Raw genomic sequence first — 15,542 nt, forward strand, 5'->3', positions numbered from 1 at the left:
GACGGCGTATGCACGTCGTATAGACGGCGTGCGAACGCTGGCCTGGAAATGGCTGTTTTTTGTGTGTGGCAGGTCTGACTTGGACGTCGTATGCACGTCGTATGGACGGCGTCGCCCGCCGGTTGTGTGAGTGGGCAGAGGACAGAGTCTGTAGAAAAGGCGTAACAGTCTTTGTGCAACATTTGAATATGGCATTTGGATTGAAATCGAAGTGTTTATTGATTGCCTCATGAAAAGAAAAATATATATATACAGGCCTACACACACACACACACACACACACACATATATTTAACAATTTTTACCTCTATCTAATATTTTAAATATTTTTAGAGAATATGGTTTGAATCCAACTCAATTTTATTAATTACTTTTAATAGAGCTGAGTAGTTGACTCTCTCCCTTGATTGGTCAAATAAGTTGGTTACCTGCTATGCAAAGCATGCTGGGAAAAGCATGCTTCTATGTTTCCAGGGGCATTTTCTAAGCGTTTGTGAGCTAATAATGCTAAATGTGTCATTTCCATGTGTATGCCTTGGCAAGCTGACTGACACACGTTGGAATTTGATTTGTCAGTATTTGAGTCTAAACCCTAACCCCAGCTGCTAGGGTGCTAGGTTAGGGTTGAGCTCCCTCACCTGGGATTTGCAGCAAAGATGAACATCTTGTCATTTTAATGAGCTGATTAAGTTAAATTTACCTGAATTTACTTGAAAGACATGAACATTTCAGTATATGATTTTATTTATAGAGCTGACATCTGAATAGTGCATGTACTTTGATTTGATGCTTTAACATACACTAAAGACAAGATGAAATGTGGATATACATATGACTTAAGTTGAAGAAACACAGGATTAGAATATAAATTACTCACATTAAATGTGTTGCATTAGATGAATTAATATGAATTAATGAGTTCTGGGTTTAAATCCACTGAACATGTTTTTCCAAGTTCAAACTGGAACTACCACAAGCAGAACTATTTGTTGATTCCTTTTCTTTTCTTTTCTTCTAAAGCAGTGGTTGCAAGCCCTGTGGCTTGCAATCAGTATGTTCTTGGTTTGAAACCAGCAAGAACATTTCCCCAAGTTTTACCTGGCTCTCAAAACCCAATCTTTTAATAAGATCTGCACATAGACCCATTAAAATGTTAACTTCAATGGTATAGTGGTTCAGCTGCAGATCTTAAGTGTAGAAGGTTGTAAGTTCAAAACCAGTAGTGACTGTTTTCCAACTTTTACCTGGATCTTTTACATTTTATCTAAACTTACACTGAAGAACAATCTAACTAAATTAGTGCAGTGGTAAAGACAGAGTTTGCAACTTTAAAGTCCTTGGTTCAAACCCAGCATAGATATCTGCCATCTTTTACATTACTTGTGCACCTTTATCTAATCTTGTACTGAAAAACATGCAAAATACATTCAAAGTCTTAACCTTGATGGAGTAGTGGTTATGCAATGGGTCTTGCTGCCAGGAGGTTGTTGGTTCAATCCCTGCAAGGGTCTTTAATTTAGTTTTACCTGCCTCTTTTACCCTTGTCTGATCTTTTAATCAAGAATATGCCAAAGAGAACAAATCAGCATGAGCCATGGTGGAGCAGTGGTTAAAGTACAGGTCTTATCATCTGAAGGTGATGGGTTTGAAACTGCAAGGTGCATTTTTCAAGTTTGAACTGGCATTAACACAAGCAAAACCATTTGTTGTTTATTTTATCTTTCTCTATGTCCTCTTTTTACCTGGATTTCTGACGCAGTGGCTAAGATACAGGGCTGCGATGATTGATTTGAAACCAGCAAGAACATTTCCCATGTTTTGTCTGGCTCTAGTAACTTAATCTTTCAATAAAAGTACAAAATTGAGAAAATAGATGACATGTTAAGTTCAGTGGACTAGTGGTTACGCTGCAGGCCTTGTATGTAAAGGGTCATGGGTTCAAACCAGCCAGGGATTTTCTTCATCTTTATCTAGTTCTTTTACCTTTATGTAATCTTGAAAGAAACCACATTAATTATTAACTCCAGTGGTGCAGTGGTAAGATCCCTGACTGGTAACCCATAGAATACTGGTACGACTCCAGCAAAGGATTCTGTCTAACTTTTATCTTACTCTTGCACCTTTATCTAATATTTTACTGAAAATGAGCAAGAGAACAGTACCTGTACAAACCTTCATGGAGTAGTGGTTAAAGTGAAAGCCTTATGGCCAGAAGGTCATCAGTTCAAATCCTGGCAAGGATGTTGCTCAAAGTTTTAACCAGCTCCTACACCTTTAACTAATCTTCACTTAAAATTGTGTAGAGAACCATTGATGCATGAGCTGTGGTGGTGCAGTGGTCAAGATACAAGGCTAACAAGTAGAAGGTTCCTAGTTCGAACCCAGGATAGGGGTTTTCCAAAGTTTTAAATGGCTCTTGTACCTTTACCTCTGATCTTTCACTTAACAGCTTGCAAGAGGCCAGATTAAGTAAGAACCACAGTGGCACAGTGGTTAAGAACATTGCCTCAGAATTGAAAGACTGCAAGTTCAAACCTCACCAATGGTGAAGGAACGGTCAGAAAGAGGGTTCAAGGAACAACCCCCGCAATGGTGAAGCAGCGGTCCGAAAGATGGTTGAAGGAACAGTCCGAAAGATGGTTCAAGTAACAACCCCGAAAGAAGTCACAATAGAGATTCCCAAACCCCGAAAGTTGTCACAATGGAAAAACCCGAAAGATGGTAAAATAGAGATTCCCAAACCCCGAAAGTTGTCACAATTGAAAAACCCGAAAGATGGTACAATAGAGATTCCCAAAATGCAAACCCCCGAAAGATCGTAAAAGACAGTAAACAGCAGAATGTAAAAATCTACAACACACACAAGTTTCCAAAAGCAATGTTGCAAGATAGGTGGTGACAAGAGAAAAGAAGGCAGAGAAGAAAGGGAAAAGCAACAAAACAAATATTTTTATTTTATTTATATTTTAAGCCCCTCCCTCTACCACCTGAGGGAGGCGGGCTAAATCCATCCAACTCTTCTTATGGCCAAAAATGTGAAACTGTTATAGCCTGGATTCAAACCCCCAACCATTTGCTTACAAGACCTGTGTGTTACCTTTACACCACCAGGTCTTTCACACAGAACAAATATTTCGGGTCATATTTGAAGTCGCAGCAAGAGACGGCAGGTCAACACATACAAATATTTAAATATTCGCATATTTAATGTGGTGTTCTGTTTTTTCCATCATAAAGCTCATTGGAGAAAGGTGCTATATCAATGCACCATTTACCATATATAAGTAATTTGATAAGCCAAAAATAGAACAGTTATTTTCTAATCAAACAGATTAGCGCTTGGGTTTTTACATACATTTTGGTCTTTACATTCAAATAATTAATGGCTAAAAAAAAGAAATTAGTCATGGCATGCAGCATATCACTTTAATGAACAATTATAAGCTGAGCCACATAGTTATCAACTGCATTCAGTTTTTTTAACAGATTTTAGACAGCATCCTGTTATTTTTTAATTGATTCTAGACAGCATTGTGCTTGTTTGACTTGAAATGTACATAAAATAGATTCCAATCACTTCCATTCCATGTCTTTGTTACAACATAAAAACCTCACCTCAACCATTAATAAAGGCTATGCGCATGCATAAAGTGAATGGCAAATCGAGTGGCAATGTGAGTGGCAAAGTGAGTTTAACATTGTTTAACGTTGTTTAATGCAATCAGATTGGACCTTTCTGTTTGGATGTATGGGCTGTCAAGGCCCGAAAATAGTTTTTGCCACTCAATAGGCGTTCCCACATAACTTCCTGGTATAATGATGTCACGCACATACAGATAGAAAACTCATTTATAATACTGTCAAAAACATGAACCAATAATACTGTCAAAAACATGAACCAATAATACTGTCAAAAACATAAAACTAAACCTATGTTGTCAAAAACACGGCAAGGTGGGTTTTGATTTAATTTCATATTGACACAAATGTATATTAATAAACGCCTGTCAAAAGGATTTAGTGTGTGTGTGTGTGTGTGTGTGTGTGTGTGTGTGTGTGTGTGTGTGTGTGTGTGTGTGTGTGTGTGTGTGTGTGTGTGTGTATCTGTTGGGAGGAGAGCAGATATAATTATTACAGGAAAACAAAATGAATAATACATTAATTTAATTAATAATTATTACAGGAAAACAAAATCAATAATACATTAATTAATAACATTTCCAACTAACCATTCAATTAAAATAACATTAACGATATGGTCGTATAGAACCCATTTTCAATGTCCCAAATAGTGTTGTTTTGTGGTGTTAAGGGCAGTTCACACTGAGCACTATGAAATAGAACCATATAGTCATATAGTTATAGTGTGAATGGCCCTTTGATGTTAGGGTAAGTTCTTGTGGTGTTAGGATATATTTGTTTGATTTGTGGGTTGAATTCATACCCTCTGGTAACACTCTAACATGGTGTGGTCTCGTGGAGAAGGTGGGCATCAGGATCCTGATCCACTCCCTCAACAGTGGATCCACCCTGAAGGTCAAACACAAAGGCCATAGGTTACAAACTGATGCACAGTGATATTTATTATCTATTCATTTCAACAGTAGAATAATGTTCAGATCTTATAGCTATAGACAGTTATATCTATAATCGATCCGAGGACACATGTTATACGGCCCGCGGCTTCATTCCTAAATTGTACTATAAACGGCCCATTAACACCGTGAAACTAAAATATTTTAAAGTATAATTACTCAGGATTCCTTGTTCCCTGTTGTCTCAATCTGAAGGGGCAAAGAAAGGCTACTTTGTTGATTCTCTTTTACCTTGCACGTCTGGTTACATTTGATAATGTGAGTTATTTGTGTTTTGTTCATGATAGTTAAATCAAATTAAGAAACTGACTTTGTTATGGTCCGACCAAAAGTACATTTTGTCAGGAGATTATAGTCGGCTCTATTTTCTAATGTGGCTCCCTTTTAAAAAGGTTTGGACACCCGTGAATTAAGAGGTCTAAATCGGGCCTCAAATCTTAACTCATACAGTGCCAGGCGACTTTTAGAGCAACTTTCTCACTATGGAGTTCCCTGCCAAGCGACTTTGGGCGACTTCTACTTTTACTTAGAAAAAAAAATTTTTTTTTTTGGACCCAATTAAATCTAGTAAACATGATTTCAATCGCGATTTTGCATGTTCCACCCCCCATACAACCCCATCTTTCAAACATGGCAGCCATTTTTGTTTACATCTGTAGAAAACATTATGGCTGATAAATCATGAATGCCTGAACGGATTTCCAATCTTTTTTTTTTGTTTGAAAGCTGTGAACAGCCTGCACAAACATGGTGCATGATCTGTGCATGGGCGTGCATGATCTGTGCACTATAAATTACATGGGAGTCTATGGAGGCTTCTGGCACTAGTGCCACTCGAGGGGCATTTTAAATTGGCAGTAAGTGAGTTAATGGGAGGAGAACGGCCCTGTGTGAGTGATTCAGATTGTAACTCTAAAGTACACCTGTGTTGAAAGAAGTTATAACTCACATTCATTTATAATCAGTGACCTGCTGCCATTTGCTATACAGCATACCCTAGAACACTCACAGCCATGGTTTTACTTTGTGTTAGTAAAATAGTCTGATAACAACAAAATTATGCTCAATTTGGGGCAGAGGTTCTTCCTTGACCTACTGGGAGTGTGCGTGCAAGGTTTGAGCTGCACATGCACACGTGCACATGTGCACACAGTGTGAAGTGAGCAGTGACATTTATGAGCTAGTTTCATCAAGCGTCCCGCAAAGCTTGGCCAATGTGACCCTGGGCGTACAACACACTTTGAGCGCTTTGTGCCAAGATGTAGGCCAGATGTAGGCCTGATGTAGGCCTGATGTAGGCCACGCTTCAGAGCCCGGACAAAGACAGATGTTGGAGCTTAGCTCCTTCCAGGAGCACCGCTCAAGAGCTACATCTGTCCTACACAGCCTGCACTGGGGCCGTAACGCTACACCACTGATAAATAACAACACAATCAAACAATGGGTGAAAACGTGGATCAGTGGCATTTAGCAGATACTCTTATCCAGAGCGACTTACATTAAGCAAAGTAAACACATACATACACACATAGAAGTGTAGTGTCTCAGTAAACTAGGATCACATAGAGACAGCGTAGTCATGTGTCAGTAAACTAGGATTACATACAGTAGAGACAGTGTAGTGCTAAACCATGGGTCTTCAACGGGGGGTCCGGGACCCTAAGGGGGCCACAATGTCTTTGTGTGATAGCAACTTCTTTTTGTTTTTGTTTTTACATTAACCACCTGAACCCAATAGCATCCCTATTCTGGTGGGAACATTTGCCAATAGCCGATTTACAAGCTCACAACATTTTGGTGAAAACCAATGTCAGAACCAATACAAGTAGCCAAAGGTCATGGTAAATGTCTGAAAATACACATGAACATGAATCCTACACAACAACAATGACAGTGCTGTCAAACAAGTCTATGACATCCATCAGAAGGTTTGATCTGTACACTGAAACTATGGGATAGCAGGTAAACAATGAACCTAGCATCAGTCTGAATAACATGCCTTCCCAATTGGAAGTTTAACATTAACAACATAGTCAAGAAAAACAAGCCTCTAAGTAACAAAAACAAGAACGACTAGCATACATGTACATCTGCATGGTCATCATATCTAGGTCAGTCACTAACATCAATCCAGCACAATGTGGAAGGTACACGCTCTCTTCTCCTCCAGGCTAGTTTGTTAGTCCAGTGGTTCTCACCCACGACACCCAAAATAATCATATTTGAACTGGGGACCCCCCACCCTGACAAGCACTTGGAATTGTAGGAGCTGAGGAATTACATTTAGTTTGACTCGGTTCCACAGATATTAGATATTGTGAAAATAGCAGATCGACAAGCTTATAACGCTGCGAGGGGTTGTGAGCTTGTAGATCGTCTATTTTCAAAATGTTTGCCTCTTTCTTATATTATTTGACAATTTGGCCAATGTTTGACCAGTTTTTATAGTATAGTTAATTCATTTTGATACAATAGTATTGATATCCATGCTGACAGGGGGCACCTGTCAGCAGGGAGTATTAGGCGGGAGGAGTAGGACAAAGGCTCTCTAGTTATCAACTGGCATAATACAAGTGAGCTTGTAGATCGGCTATTTTCACAATGTGTATCTGTGGAACTGTGTCAAACTAAATGTAATGCCTACAATTCCAAGTGCGTGTCAGGGTGGTGGGGGACAACACCAAGCCTTGACAACACCAAGGCTCTGAATGAATGAATGAATAAATGAATGAATGAATGAATGCTGTCCAGGACAACACCAAGGCTCTTGGCTGTTGGAACCGAAGTCACCAGAGATAGAAACAGTGAGATCCTGCATGGGGCAGGACTTACCTGGGAAGAAGAGAAGCTCAGTCTTGTCTGGGTTCAGCTTGAGGTGGCGAGAAGAAAACATCCACTGTGAGATGTCAGCCAGACATGCAGTGATGCCCTCTTCAACCTGAGTGGCAGAGGAGTGGAGAGAGAAAAACTGCTGAGTTACAATCAACTAATTGCGACTGTAGGTCGCATCTAATTTGCGACCGAAGGTCGCAGTTTACCATGAGAAATGTCACAGCTTGTCTCTGTTTAGCTTTTCAAAATAAATAATATGCTATGGCCAAAATAGGCCATATTTAATCATTTTATAAAAGTAGCTGATATAGCCGATCTACAAGCTCACAACGTGTGACGTGTCGCATTGCGATGCATTGTGAGCTTCAGATATACCGGTACATAGCTACTGTAGGCTATATTTTTGGCAACATGGAGACGATTATGATGGCGATTATATCATACTTGTGACAGGCCTAACAGTGACATTTCAACCAACCAATAGTAACAATAACATCTAATGTAACTGACTGATTTACATATCATTAAGGCAGCATCACAGATGTAAGAGAGAATCACTCCGTTTTCATTTCTTAATGATTCTGACAGGACATGAAGGACCCATCCAGTCCAAAAGAACATTTTAAACTGTTAGCTTCACAAACCACATTTGTTTTTTTTTTGTCCTGAATGCTTGGATTTTTAATCCTCAATGAAAGTATTGTCTGTGCTCAGAGTTCCTCTGAACTGAACACTTTAGACAGACTGCTGCCTGCAACCAGTTTACCAACAAGATGAGGGCTGAGCTGGAGAACCAGGTACTGACTGACTGTCTGTCTGTCTGTCTGTCTGTCTGTCTGTCTGTCTGTCTGTCTGTCTGTCTGTCTGTCTGTCTGTACCTGGATCCTCTGGTATGCAGTGACAATTAAGTCCTGATCACCTCTACTGCACAGCTTTGATAGCAGGTCCTGAAGCATACTATTCAAAACACCACAACACTGTTAAAGGTCCCACTGTAATCCTAGCTCTGGTCCATAGCGTTAGAACTCCACTAACGCTATGGACCAGAGCTACTGTAATCCTAGAGTGGCTGTGATATTACATTGCATTCATTTAATGTATTCCATATACAGTATAAAGCCATAGCTCACTCCTATGCCCTCCTGTGTCGGTGACATTGTGAAATGTAAGTGATATCATCACAGCCATTCTAGGGCTGAATTATCAGATAGCCTCCATACTCACTCAGAAACCTGTTGAAATGTCTCCCACACTCTCTTCTCCTCCAGGATAGTGTGTGTTGGTTGACCAGCCATAAACATCATAAACATCTGTTTTCAAAGCGTGGTTGCACTGTCACATACTCACATTGTTTCCCTTCCTGCTTCGTTTAGCCCCACCCCCTCTTGTACCTGCTAGGTTGTCTACTTGTCTTGTCTAGAGTTGATTGACACCTGGGATACCCAATGACATTGCTTCCATGATCCTGGTATAAATAGTCCAGTCATTTTAGGCCAAAATTTGTCCAAACCTAGAACAAATTGCAATAGTAGCAAACTCAACTGATTTTGTATCCTCAATATGTCCTTAGTGAGGGAAAAAAAGTCCCAAGGAATCCCACCGGGGCAAAGTTTTGAAAACGACCTATCTACCTTCACTTACTATACACTACAATATAAAGGAAAAAATGACTGAAAAAAATCTGCTTTAAGTGGGATATGAGGGGTCAAACTAGGGGTTTTTAATTATTCTGAATCCATTGCAAGCATTTGTTTTGCATGAAAAACATTCCTTGGGCTAAAAACGGACCCCAAAAGACTGAAAATTGATGAAAATTGATGAAAATTCGTTTTGAGTGGCCATTTCTGGCCCAAGGAATGTTTTTCGTGCAAAACAAATGCTTGCAATGGATTCAGAATAATTAAAAACCCCTAGTTTGACCCCTCACATCCCACTTAAAGCAGATTTTTTTCAGTCATTTTTTCCTTTATATTGTAGTGTATAGTAAGTGAAGGTAGATAGGTCGTTTTCAAAACTTTGCCCCGGTGGGATTCCTTGGGACTTTTTTTCCCTCACTAAGGACATAATGAGGATACAAAATCAGTTGAGTTTGCTACTATTGCAATTTGTTCTAGGTCTAACCCTAAAATGACTGGACTAAAATCTAACACATCTGACCAAGTAGATGTATGTCTGCCCCCTAGTGGACATGGTGCTTTAGTGCAGCTGTTAGTGAAATGACAAAACTGGGTTCAAATCCTCATCTGATGATCTCAAGGTTAAGAGATCAAACATCACTCTGACAACATTTAAAGTGTCATTAATATGATGATAACTAGAAAGATGCAATTTGAAATTGCGGGTGTGGTTGCTAATGCTAGGCCTACTCCAGTAGCTCAAGTCATTAATGACTAATAGTCTTATTTATGCCCAATGTATTTGTATAAAGTTAACATATAAGAACATATAAATGCATTTATAAATTAAATGAAAATGCTCCTTTAATCTTAAAAAAAAAAAATCAAAAATAGCAGATCTACAAGCTCAAAACGCATTGCACTGCTTCGCATTTTGTTTTAGATCAGCTATTTTTGCCATAAATATAGTGGCCCTCTCCATCATCAAAGTTGCCCACCCCTGCAGAAGCCTAGTAAAGTTACCCCTAATGTGTTGCCCAGTTGGGCAACACATTATAGGGGTATAATAAAACTGCTGAGTTTTTTGAGTATTTATTTTGTATTTTAACACTGATGGCTCATTTAAAATGCACTCTCCTTCAAATGGCCCTTGTCATTGGCCTTGCAAGTTGCAACATCATGCAACCATTATGAAAATACATGAAAGTTAAGATTAAGTTCTTACAAAAATTAGAAATCTCCTTGATTCTGACAGTCCAATGTTGGCAACCCTGTAAACACTGAAAGACAGACGGATAGACAGCGCCCTCTGGCGTCAAATAATCAAACAACGGGAGAGGAGCCACACGACTGCTGTCAATCCTGTTAAGAAGAAATCCATGAAATTATGTTGAAAGCGATGATCTTAATTAATTCTTGCCAACTGCGGCATGATTTGAGTTTCCTGGTTGAAGTTATGAACACCTAAATTAATCTGAAAGAGAAACTAAACTAAACAAGTGTGCGTTTTATCATCAACTGCATGGGGAACTAATAGGAGTCTGACTTGCAGCCTACAACACGTTCAGACGCAAACTCTACACCATTTGGCGTCACTGCCTCTCCTGCTACAGTAGGATAGGATACCCAACGCAATTTCCATTGGCTAACTTTTTGAGGCTCATCTAAATGTACTGTTACTGTAGTAGACCGCGTAGTAGTCGCAGCCTCCCTTCTCTCTCAGTCTCTTTACAAAGCGTGCATGATGAACATAGACCGGCCGTGACGCGCACGTTGATCTTAATATGTGAACAGTCCACTCGTGTACATCCACAGACAGAGTCGGGGGGTCTGCTCTGCTATCAAGACGCGAACGGAGTTGATCTGGAGTGGACCGAGAGAAGAAAAAAATAAAAATAAAAATAGGCAACTAACGAAAATAACCAGGGTTGTGGACTTGGCAAGGTAAGAAAAAACAAGCTCTGAGATTGAATGCATATAATAGTCTAGTGTAGTCCATTTATTGTAGGCTATTACACAATTAATAGGCTTAGCCCTAGCATATCTGTCTATTGCCAAAGTAGTAGTCATTTGTTTGATCTTTGGAGTTTAAAAATCTGCATTCTCGACTTTGCACTCTCTATACCTAACATATTTACATACTTTTGCTAGAAAAATATAATTATTACATGCTTATAGTGAGCAAAGGATGAAGGCATTTAATTAGCAAAAGAGGTTTAATATTACCAGATCAAAAATGACAGAAGTGGAACAATGTAATTAATCACATGTATAAGATGTATAACTGATGTTGTATTAGGGGCTGCATCTCAAACCATCTGACCATTGATGTGGTGCTGCTGTCATTGTCCCCATGCATGCCATCCATAAAAGGAGCAGCTTAAAGTAAGTGTTGAGTGTTTCTGATGTGGGCTGGTGACAGGGGGGAGGAGGGCCCCCCACCCCTGGTGTTCCGGCTTCATCACGGCGCCCCCGAGGTGGTGAGGGAGGTGCTGCTGGAGCGTGGCTGGGAGGAGTATAACGAGCAGGAGCAGAAGGCAGGGGACTGGAACCTTTACTGGAGAGCCTCCACCTTCAGCAACTCAGACTACGAGAACCTCCTTCCATGGCAGCGCCTCAACCACCATCCCAAGACTGGCAGCATCACACGGAAGGTGACTTGCTAGTGTAGTGATGTCATTGATGCACCTCTGCTGCTCTTCAGCGTATCAAACATTTTAGCGTTAACATTAATGCATCTTAAATGGGATCCAAGAACATTTCTTCGTTGATTTAAAGTAGTGAAAACAGCCGATCTACAAGCACACAACGCCTCGTACCGCGAGGCGTTGTGTGCTTGTAGATCTGCTGTTTTCACTACTTTTGTGCAACAGTCTTGTATGGTGAAGCAGGGCTTTACTTTGCGGGAAAACAATTGCAAATTTGAAATTTGGAGATACGAGGTTTCTGCCCGACCGAATTTGCAGTTTCATTTTCAAATCAAAATATCTGAGTGAACGCTTAAACAGTTACTTTATTGACACAATTGCAATACACATTGGGTCCTCCAAACTATAAATGAAAACCCATGAATAAAAATGTTAAAAGGTACACTACATTTAAAACATAGGCCTACAGTACACAACACAACATCAACATGACTCGTACAACAGGAGCTTTCTGTTGCTCCCAAAGAAAGTTAGGTCTAAGTGGTTAAGTCACGAAACGGTACAGGAACGCCACAAAACATTGATGTGTATTTTTGTTTGAAGGACTATTTGGCGCGGCACCTGAGGAGGATGAGGGGCGCACACGGTTCGGCGCTCTACGACTTCAGTCCCACCGTGTTCATCCTCCCTAACGACTACACACGCTTCCTGGCCGAGTACACCAAACACCGTCTGGTCAAAGGCGGGGGGGGCTCGTCGTCGTCGGCCTACTGGATCTGTAAGCCCGTCGGTCTCTCCCGCGGCCGAGGCATATTCATCTTCGAGGACATCAAGGACTTGGTCTACGACTCACCTGTCATCGTGCAGCGGTACATCAGCAGCCCGCTGCTCATCTCCGGCTACAAATTCGACCTCAGGATCTACGTGTGCGTGAAGAGCTTCGTCCCGCTGACCATCTACATCCACCAGGAGGGGCTGGTGCGCTTTGCCACCGAGAAGTACGACCTGTCCTCTTTGGACAACCTCTTCGCTCACCTCACCAACACCAGCATCAACAAGTTGGGTCCCTTCTACGCCAGCGACAAGGAGAGCGTGGGCCAAGGGTGCAAGTGGACCATGAGCAAGTTCAGGTGCTTCCTCCACAGCCAGGGCATCAACGCCTTCCCTCTCTGGCAGAAGATCAACAACATCGTCACGCTCACCCTCCTCACCATCGCCCCCTCCATCCCCTCCAGTCCCAACTGCATCGAGCTGTTCGGGTTCGACATCCTCGTCGACTCCAAGTTCAAACCGTGGCTGCTGGAGGTCAACTACAGCCCGGCGTTGACCCTGGACTGCCAGGTGGACGTGGCTGTAAAAAAGGGCTTGATTGGTGATTTAATCGATCTGATGAACTACAGGTCAAACGACTGCCTGCGGGTGAGCGGCCACCAGAGACACAAGCGGCCCTGCTGCCTCGGCAGCCTCCCCTCAGAGCCTCCAGTCCTCCCCAAGTACAGCAGATCCCAGATTCGGAACAGACAGAGTTGTAGTCAGTCCTCACAAACTCTGGCCAAAGCTCCCTGTGAACCGACCCAGTCTTCACACACTCAGAAACGCCCCCTTCCCGAAGTGATTTGCCAGCACCAGTCCCATAAAAGAAGCCACAGCCAGCTGAGTTTATACAACCTGTTGGCAGCCCGCCAAAGATACTTGCCTTCCTTTGACTTGAAAAGGATACATGCCGAGAGGCGTTGGGTAATTAACACCGACGTTGGCAGCAGAACCGCGAAGACCCGCGCCGCTCGAGGTGTGAACCCGATACATGACCCACATTCAAGGTCACCCATAAACAAACCTGTACGCCCAGCGCTGGCATCGTGGCCCACGGTCAACGGGGCACTCCTCCTGTCTGAAGTTACAGGCTGCTGTGACGATGACAACAGAGCCAAGATGGACACACCGGAACTTCCGGAAGTCAGCAATGTTTCCTCAGTGACATCTGATAGCCCTCGGCCACCGCATGGCCATCTGAGGCAGAGGCATCCGCCTGTCCATGGAACCTTGGTTACAGCGGGGCAGAGGCATCCGCCTGTCGATGGAACCTTGGTTACAGCGGGGCAGAGGCATCCGCCTGTCCATGGAACCTTGGTTACAGCGGGGCAGAGGCATCCGCCTGTCCATGGAACCTTGGTTACAGCGGGGCAGAGGCATCCGCCTGTCCATGGAACCTTGGTTACAGAGGGGCCTTGTAAGCTCCCGGACATCCATAGGTAGTTATTGGTCTCTTTATGTCTAGATAGATAGATAGATACCTTTATTATCCCAAGGGGGAAAATCAGTTGCCCAGAGGCAGCACAGCAGTATAAGGTTATTTTCAAAGTTACAGAGAAGTATGAAAAAGATAAAAAGAAAAAACAAAAACAGAGTACAGAGTACAGTATTACAGTAAGAGCAAGGTACAACAGGAAAGGGAACGAATAATATATAGGTCTATACATAAAGTGTCCTAAAGCACGACTATCAATATAATACAGTGCCCAAATCAAAGTGACCATAACAGTCAATGCTAGTTAGTGCAACAAGTATCTCAACATCATGTCAAACACAAGCAGAAATACTCAAAAAAAATACTAACACAACCTAATAGTGCAGTGTCCAAAGGTCAGAGCGATAAAAACAACTAGCAAAAAAAAAATAAAAAAAAATAAACACCCTCCCTGGAAGGTCCTTAGAGGTCAAAGTCAGTGCAGATATAGTTCCAGTAAAGAAAAAAAAAGGCTACCGTCGTCCTACGTTAGGAAGGTAGTCCTTGTCAATCGACCGTTGCATGTCTGCAAAATACATTTGAAATAGTTATACTCAAAATTATCTTGATGGACGTTATGTAAGAGAGTCTGACTTTGTCAAACAGAATTGAACAAAAAGAAAAGAAAACTAAACTGTTGAACTTTGCTTTTTGCTTCACTGTGCGCTAGACGCAAGCCGCTGAGGGCTCCCTGGGGAAGCACCAGAGCACAGGCCAGAGACGGAGCTCCTCCGCTGAGAGTTGGAGACTTCATATTGACGTTCCCCTTCAACAAAGCCACCCTGAAGGCCTCGCGGGACAAACTGGATGTAAAGATGGCCATCCAGGAGGTCCACAGGCTGACCGGTCAGCTGGCGACGGGGGGCCGAACGCGATCAGAGAGGAAACAGAGGCTGTTGAAGGAAGCGGTGCGAGAGGAGAGAGGTGTCGGCGAGGACGATTTTGATTCGTTGTTCTGGGGGCCAAAGGACCCCCCACTGCTCAGAGATTGCTACCTCTCCAGTTGAAATAAGCCAATTGTCTTTTGCGATAAAGCATTTGGACTGGTCGGCCATGTAGGGAAATAACAGTCAGACACAGTGACATACTGTAGCGTTTATTGCTGGAGTGATTTTACAGTTGCAGCATAGCACATTAGAAAAAGAGATGCCGATGGACAGCCTGTTTATAGTGTTTATGCCTCTTGATAGACAAATGGTATTCAGGGATGTCACAGTATCCACTATACAATGTGTGTGTAGTAGTGTGTGTGTGATTAACTTATGAATTATGATTAGGATAGACATTTGAGCTGATGGGAATGTCCTCTCAAGTGTAGAAAGGTAAATATGAGTGCTCACCTGCATAATGGCTATCTCAGGGGTCCTCAGAGTTACTACAGGGGGTCCTCCAAATCTTTCAATCCTTTTTATATTAACCACTTGAACCCTAGTGTCCATATTCTGAGAACTGTAGCCAAAAATAGCAGATCTACAAGCTCACAACGCCTCACGCTGCGAGGCGTTGTGAGCTTGTAGATCGGCTATTTTCAGGCAAAGAGGTATGGTGTAGAGTGGAAAAAGAG

The 15,542-nt window shown here is 42.0% G+C and overlaps 1 protein-coding gene across 1 annotated transcript; it reads left to right on the plus strand.

The window, feature by feature from the left end:
- Window positions 1-2,636: 2,636 nt before the first annotated feature.
- ttll2 (tubulin tyrosine ligase-like family, member 2) lies at window positions 2,637-14,985 on the plus strand (the record flags this gene model as incomplete). The annotated part of the gene is made up of 5 exons (XM_080745052.1): window positions 2,637-2,645; window positions 4,486-4,556; window positions 11,466-11,697; window positions 12,295-13,943; window positions 14,649-14,985. The coding sequence occupies 5 exons, from the start codon at window positions 2,637-2,639 to the stop codon at window positions 14,983-14,985; spliced, it is 2,298 nt and encodes a 765-aa protein (XP_080601178.1).
- Window positions 14,986-15,542: the final 557 nt, after the last annotated feature.

Source organism: Nannobrachium achirus (assembly GCF_963921795.1).
Source record: "Nannobrachium achirus genome assembly, chromosome: 16".
In the NCBI taxonomy this organism is placed as follows: domain Eukaryota; kingdom Metazoa; phylum Chordata; class Actinopteri; order Myctophiformes; family Myctophidae; genus Nannobrachium; species Nannobrachium achirus.